The sequence below is a fragment of the Pinus tabuliformis genome, chromosome 6, assembly GCF_031772625.1.
Source record: "Pinus tabuliformis cultivar Carrire ecotype Pingquan chromosome 6, CPIR1, whole genome shotgun sequence".
Classification (NCBI taxonomy): Eukaryota; Viridiplantae; Streptophyta; class Pinopsida; order Pinales; family Pinaceae; genus Pinus; species Pinus tabuliformis.
In genome coordinates this window covers 313,798,099-313,805,590 of record NC_142292.1, presented here as the reverse complement: position 1 = coordinate 313,805,590, position 7,492 = coordinate 313,798,099, and the positions used below count along the sequence as shown (strand labels likewise).

Here is a 7,492-nt window from a genome sequence, read left to right as displayed (position 1 = left end):
AGAAAAGCTTAGAATGGATCAATGTAAGTCTGCACTGGTACCATTGCAGTAGAACATCAAATTGCAGTGTGAAGATGGCTCAAAAGCAGCGGATGCAACACTTTACAGACAACTGGTTGGGAGTCTGATCTATCTAACCACCACTAGACCTGATTTGGCTTATGCAGTCAATGTGCTAAGCCAATTTATGTCTAAACCACTTGAAAGCCATTGGAATGCAACGAAGAGTATTTTGAGGTATCTACAAGGTACTGTAGATTACGGTATTATTTACAGTGACTCTTCTGATGTTAGATTCGCAGGATTTGTAGATTCAGGTTGGGTAGGAAATGTGGATGATCACAGATTTATAACAGGCTATGAATTTAGTCTTGGATACGGGGTGATCACATGGAGCAGCAAGAAGCAGAACACAGTCTCCTTATCTTCAGCAGAAGCAGAGTATCAAGCCATGTGTGCAGCAACGCGTGAGGCGGTTTGGTTTCGGAGACTTCTCTAGGATGTTGGGGAAGAACAGACAATCGCAACAACAATCAAATGCGACAATCAAAGTTCAATCAAGCTGGCCAACAATCCGGTGTTTCACAAAAACACTAAACATATTGATACTCAATTCCATTTTGTCAGGGAGAAAGTGCAATCCAAAGAAATTCATCTGGAATATTGTAATACATGTGATAATGTTGCGGACATTTTCACTAAGCCTCTTGGAAAAGTTAAGTTTCAAATGTTTAGGGAGATGTTAGGCATATATGTGAACCCATTCTCCATTAAGGGGGAGTGTTGAAGATAATGGAGAATATCCTAGAATAGGTAGAATCGGTTCACGTAACCTCAGGATAGGAATTAGTTTCTATATCTTAGGATGTTGTTCTAACTTCCATAAAACCATATTTTGTATTTAATGTGTAATGTGCATGAACAATGTAGAGCGTTCTGCTGCCATTTCCCAATGCCGTAAGGAGACTGCTTTTTTGCCCTAAAAGTCTGGAGATTCCGGCCACATTATGAGAAAATCCAAGTTACAATTGTTAAACTTAAAAATTTTAGGTGCCTCAGAAATTTTTGATGGCGCTGACTCCATTTCCACCAGCAAAAGCATGGTTCAAACACTGCCTCTACAAGATTTTTTGAAATTTTTTTCTAGCATTCTCGCTACTTTTAATCTTCCATACAATTCTTGGGAAAACTCCTTCTCCAATCACATAACCTGAAATTGGAGTGAATAATCATCATTACTTCCTATTCACCTTTATGTCATTTCTATCTTTATCAAAATAAAAATATTAGTTCTATCTTATCAAAATCGAAATTTAACAACCCTAATCCAATTCACACATATCTAAGTAAAATTGCAATTGTATCAATCTTATACTATTTTTCACACATATCTAAGTTCAATTGCAATTGTATCAATCTTCTACTATCTAAAAAGATCCTAAATCATTTCTATCTTTATCAAAATAAAAAATATTAGTTCTATATTATCAAAATCAAAATTTAACAACCCTAATCGAATTCACACATATCTAAGTAAAATTGCAATTGTATCAATCTTATACTATTTTTGACACGTATCTAAGTTCAATTGCAATTGTATCAATCTTCTACTATCTAAAAAGATCCTAAGTTATTTTTCCCTCGACAATAATGAAGATCCTAAGTTATATTTTCCTAGACAATAATGCTTCATTAATCCTTATGGCTCATTGTTTGATTGTTTAACCATTTGATTAATTCAGTTTAGAGAAGCATATGTTGTAGTAAACTTTTCAAAATAAAATCAAAGAAGAGACCTGTGGCCATTGAAAATGAAAAAGATAACAAAAGACATTGTATAAATTTGCAAGCCTCAGAGACAATAAACTTACATGGAAACCAAAGGAACAAGAAAGACAATAAACTTGCATGGAAACCAAAGAAACAAAGAAGTCCTAATAATAATTTCTAGAGAAACCCTAGCAACGTAATTATACAAACGAGATCACTGTAACCTTAACCTTGAAGGTTTGTTTTCAGGCAGTGAAAAAACAACCGTGGTGTTTAAAGATTATTTCGGGGCAAATGTCATGGCACTAATATGTAGGAAAATTATGGAATTATATATTTTCTCTCACCTAAGAGAAAAAAAATTAACTTCATAGTTGGTAAAACCATTAGAAATGTTAAATCTCCATACTAGGTAATGAAATTACAATACTATTATTATATCCCAAATATGATTTGCTTATAAATTTGTTAAAATACATCGCTGAATCTTGGGACAATCATCTTGTTTTTTTGTTACAATCAATACTCAATCATAAATAGATAGGATACTAAGCACGAATTAATGTCAGGAGCATGAATTCAATTATAGGAACGCCTTAGCATTTTTCTTTTTTTTCAGAAAGAAAAAGCTGAATTGTATTATATTGAGTCTCTGTAACAGTTCTAGATGGTACATATTATGCAAACTAGAGAAACAGAGGACAAAAACCAAAGGAGAGTTCTTCTGAGCACATTGCCAAAACTAGAAGATACACAGATGCAAGGACACCTCCAGCGCCAATTGGGATAGAAATCAGAAATAGAAAAAGCCATACATAATCCAACAGATACTAGGAAAATCAAAAAGGAGAAACCAAAAACAGATCATAAGGATAGATAGAAAGGAAGCTAAAAACCCGGAATACAAAAGTCCTGAATGGAAAAGGACTCCTCACCAGCTGAAACCTTCAAGGATCATGAACCTAAGCCGAGGAGAAGACCCTCCTTTGACAAGCAATCTGCTTTCTGGTTCCGGGCTCTGTAGACGTGCTGAATGGAACTCCCTCCCATAAGACCCCAAAAAAACATAATTCTATCCATCCAGCATGCGAGGTGAGGGCACCTGATGAGGCTTTTACCATTGACATGATCGACCATAGATTTTGAGTCCCCTAAGATTGAGATAGGATGGATGTCAAAAGAAATACAGAAAGTGAGAAGACCCGCGAGGGCCTTCGCCTTCGCCAAGCTATTTGTTCCCTTACCTACATTCCAGGACAGGCCATAATGAAGATTCTCATCCATAATAATGATCACCCCATAGCCGCATGAATTTTGTTGGGAAGCTCCGTCAAAGAAGGCCCTTAGGAACCTTTGAAACGAATCTGCCAGCCCACTTTTGTTGACAGTTTTCAAATTTGGAAACTTTTTGGGGACGGAGTCATAAATGAGAATTATGTGTTGTAATATATCCATGAGAGGCTCCTTTGCTTCATTGAAAACTTTATTGTTCCTCCACCTCCATGCACACCATAAAGCAATTATAATGATCGATCTCTATGATTCTCTTTGCCTACTCCACCAATCAAAAGCATCGGGAGTGGAAGCATGAGAGAGGAGAGGGAAACCATAAAGAAATGCTAGATCCTGCCATATTTGCTGAATAGAGTTGCACTGGAAGAACATGTGAAAATTATATTCCTCATCTAATTCACACATTTGGCACCTACTCGGCCCATGCCACTTTCTTTTCCTCAAATTCTCCCACGATAGGTTTTTATTATAAAACACCAGCCATGAGAAGTATATGAATTTGGGTGCGCATCTTGATTTCCAAAACGTTGATGGGAAGGTGGGATAAGAGAGCATGGACTTTGAACCAATCATATCAGCATAAATATCCTTTACGCATACCTGAAAATTTGCATCTGTCAGATTCCAGACCAAAAAGTCCTGCGGCATGGACCTGAGAAACCCGCAGCTTCTCAGAACGTTCCTGACCGAGTCCCATTGGCTCAACAACGACTCCGGCAAACCAAGATCGGCAGCCGATTTCCATATAGGGAGGGGGCCTTGCCAACCTGCAATCAACTTATCCCACGTGAAGAAGCCTTTGCCATGGAGGAAGAAAAGAATCCTATTGGGATTTGATATGATCTCAAACCCGCTCATGGTGGGGTCAATTCCGATGAGGATTCTATTGTCGGACTGAAAGCACCATTTCAGGTTCCTTAAAAAATACTTCTCTATTTCACGGAAACTGAGCCAGATAGCAGAGCTGCACTTTGCTCCAATGCTCCCTAAACGAAACCAGTATTCCATGCCTTTTCCTTTCATGTATTTCATCTTAATGGTATAGCTCCAAGGCCCTTCCCCGTAGATACCCCTCCACAAGGATTTGCATAGGAGTGCCTTACCGAAGGTCCTCAAATCCAATAAACGCCAAACACCTGAAGAATTTGGTCTAGAAATCTTCCCCAAAGAGGCGAGATGATATTTTCCTTGAGCTAAGTTTCCGCCCCAAGTAAAATTTGCAGTGATCTTGTTCATTTTCTGAATGATGCTTGTCGGGAGGAAGAAAATGTGAGCCCAATATACAGCAAGTTGAAAATGTACTGCTCAAGTTAGGACAATTCTTCCAGCCAGAGATAGACATTTATATTCCCAGGAAAGTATCTTTTTATAATATCTATCAATAAGCCATTTCCAATCATCTTTAGAATAACCCTTTGCCTTTAGATGAAAACCCAAATATTTTACTCCATCCTTATACCGACTCCAAACAACTCGGAAATCCATTTCACTAATTCCATATTGGCATGTTGTGGTATAGAATGGATTTGGATTTGTTTATTTGTAAGCTAGTGGCCCTTTGAAACCTATATAGAATGTCGTTTAGACATCTCCACGTAATCCTGCATAGCATTGCAAAAATAAGCACATCATCAACAAATAAATTGTGTGAAACGTAATTGTTCCTGCATATCTTCACGGGCCTGCAAGTGTTCTCTGAAATAGCCTTATTGATATGTAGGCTTAAAGAGTTCATTGCAAGGATGAACATCGACAACGATAAAGGGCATCCTTGCCGCAGCCCCCTTTCTGCTGAGAAAAAAGGGGAAGGGATCCCGTTAATAATGACCGCATAATTCACATTCTCAATGCATGCCATAATCCAATTAATGACATTTGATTTCAGACCAATCTTTGCTAATAAAACCTGATAAAACCCCAATCTAAACAGTCAAAAGCTCTTTGCAAATCTATTTTCAAAATGACCGCTTCAGATTGATTAGAGAGCATGGAGAACAGGCTTTCCTGAGTGTTGGCGACTGCATCCATTATATTCCTACCCTTCAAAAAAGCATGCTGGTCCCTTGATAATGAATCGGCCAATGTCGCTTTGATCCTCTCTGCTATAATTTTTGTGATAATTTTGAAAGTAATGTTGCACAAGGAGATCGGCCTGAAGTCTTTAAAGGTGTCCGCTTCCAGTTTCTTTGGGATGAGCGCTATCTGCGTGGATGAAGTAATGTGATGGATGTTGCCTGATATTCTTGCTACCTCAACCATCCTCAAGAGATCTAGTTTGATGATGTCAAAAAAGTGGATGAAAAATTCTATTGTCCAGCCATCCGAACCAGGGCATTTATCCTTCTTAAAAGCCTTCATAACTCCTAAAAGTTCCTCCTCTGTTATGGGCTAGAATAGCTCTTCATTTTTTTCATCATCAAACTTTTGGGGGACCAGATCAATACCCCATATAATATCCTGAAAGCTGCAATTCATCTTCTTTTGTATTGATCTTTAAAATATCTCATTGCCTCCTTTGAAATTTCTTGATGAGAGAAGAGAAAACCTCTGTGACCATCACTAATTTTCCATATAGTGTTCCTCTCCTGCCTATCATTTGCATATCTGTGAAAAAATTTGGTGTTCCTATCACCTTCTTTGAGCCATATCGCCCTACTCTTTAGCCTCCATAAGGCTTCCTCCTCCTTTAGAATATTCTGTTTCTTCCTTTCAAGCTCATTTAGTCGGCATTTCAAACTGAAGGGCAGAGAGTTGGCTTTCAATAACTTAGAGATATTCTCCAACTCTTTTTGTATTTCTTGAAGAGTCAATCTGTCCGATTTTCTTTTTTTGTGTTCCCATGCCTTTACCACTTTTCTCAATGAGGACATCTTATCTCTAAAAGTCATAAAAGGAGGAACCAAGCTGTTAGCGAATAATTCCTTCCAGACTTTTGATATTTCTAACTCGAAAGCAGGGTCCTCTAGGCAAGATCTGTTGAACTTAAAGGGGAACCCACTCCTGAACCCCTTTTCCTTCCAACAGAGAGATATTGGCCTATGGTCGGAGATGAATGCATTTTCAATGGTTGAGAAAGGCATTCCCATTTTATCAATGATGCTGACATGGACAATAAACCGGTCTATCCTTTTTGCAATATTGGCTTGTTCTATTCTTCCATTATTCCACGTAGGCATCATTTTGGTTGGAACCACATCTACAAGATTCCTGTGAAGAATTTCATACTTGATTCTATTAGAGAGCGGATCTCTCTTTCTGCACTTCCCCCATCGTTCTTCTAGACTTAAAGTAATATTAAGATCACCTGCAATCATTAATGAATCAATGTCAAAGATTTCTGAATCAAAAAACTTTTCCCAGAAGTGAGACCTATTTTCATAAGGGGCATAGATATTCAAGATATTGATGGGACTGCAATATCCTATAATAACCGCTGAGATGAGAATGCCTGCAAAGCATTTATAGGCTTTAGCATTGATCCAAGAAGGATCCCACATAACCACCAGACTCCCCGAAATACCCTTGGCTTCCGTGGCTGCCATGTGCCACAAAGGAAACATTTTCCTGAAATAGGAGATGGCCTCTTGTTTGTTGTGCATGGTTTCTTGTATAAGAATGACTTTTGGCATGACAAAGAAGAAAAGGTCTTTAAGTGCCAAAAATTTGAGATCTGCTCCCAGACCTCGGATATTCATTGAAATGATGAAAGTCATTATGGGGGGGGGCAGCCCCGCTTGCTCTAAGAGGCTGTTTCTCAGACATGTAAAAGATGGGAACGTCCAAAAGTGATAGGTTCCTTATACCACAATCCGCATCTTTAGTCCTCCCCCGATAGTGTCTGCTTCCACCCTTGTTCTTCTTCCTTACAGTTATATTTTTTGCAGAGTTAGGGCTAATGAGCGGGGGCGAAGGAAACTAAGGTTTATGAATGGTTAAGGGCTCCATCTCGAGAGATTTCTTGCTCAAAATAAAATCTAAGTCACTGTCATATAAATTTGTAGGGGATGATGACGGGGAGTTTAAAGGGGTGGCAAATACCATTGGTTCTTTACATTTAATGGAGGGATGATGGATTTTATCGGGAGTAGGCGAAGATGATGAGATAAGGATGGTTTGAGATCCCACTTTAAAGTTCTTTGGTTTGGGGATCAGAGGGGGGGAAGGAATTGGATTTCCCTCTTTAGGTTCCGGGGTATGATGACAATTATGGAATAGAAACTCTTTTTTGGTGCTCAAATCAGTTATAGGCAATGAATCTAGATTTGAAGATCCCGACTTGGATCCAAGGCATAGAGAGCGATCTTGAGAGAAATACTGGGAGATAGATTGGTTCCATTTTATAGATTCTTGGAAACCTATGCATCCTCCAGATCTGTCAGAGTCCAGCTGACTCGGGGAGATTGCTTCTCTTTTTCAGAGGACATAGGGG

At 38.6% G+C, this 7,492-nt stretch overlaps 2 protein-coding genes across 2 annotated transcripts; both read right to left on the bottom strand.

Moving 5' to 3' along the window:
* Positions 1-2,724: 2,724 nt before the first annotated feature.
* LOC149258563 (uncharacterized) lies at positions 2,725-5,421 on the bottom strand. Its single transcript, XM_089422864.1, has 3 exons — positions 4,970-5,421; positions 3,664-3,830; positions 2,725-3,014 (listed from the first exon to the last, which is right to left on the bottom strand). Exons 1-3 carry the CDS (start codon positions 5,419-5,421, stop codon positions 2,725-2,727), a joined length of 909 nt encoding a protein of 302 aa, XP_089278990.1.
* Positions 5,422-5,534: 113 nt separating this feature from the next.
* On the bottom strand, positions 5,535-6,605 carry LOC149258562 (uncharacterized). Its single transcript, XM_089422788.1, has one exon. It carries the CDS (start codon positions 6,603-6,605, stop codon positions 5,535-5,537), a length of 1,071 nt encoding a protein of 356 aa, XP_089278914.1.
* Between the last annotated feature and the right edge of the window lie 887 nt (positions 6,606-7,492).

Excerpts from the sequence above, each read along its gene's own strand:
- LOC149258563 (XM_089422864.1), bottom strand. The coding sequence starts at position 5,421 with ATGAAGGCTTTTAAGAAGGATAAATGCCCTGGTTCGGATGGCTGGACA. Across the intron at positions 3,831-4,969 it reads TTAGATTGGGGTTTTATCAG|GTTGGCAAGGCCCCCTCCCT; the intron begins GTTTTATTAGCA and ends AGTTGATTGCAG. Across the intron at positions 3,015-3,663 it reads TGACAGATGCAAATTTTCAG|GTAAGGGAACAAATAGCTTG; the intron begins GTATGCGTAAAG and ends CCTGGAATGTAG.
- LOC149258562 (XM_089422788.1), bottom strand. The coding sequence starts at position 6,605 with ATGGCAGCCACGGAAGCCAAGGGTATTTCGGGGAGTCTGGTGGTTATG.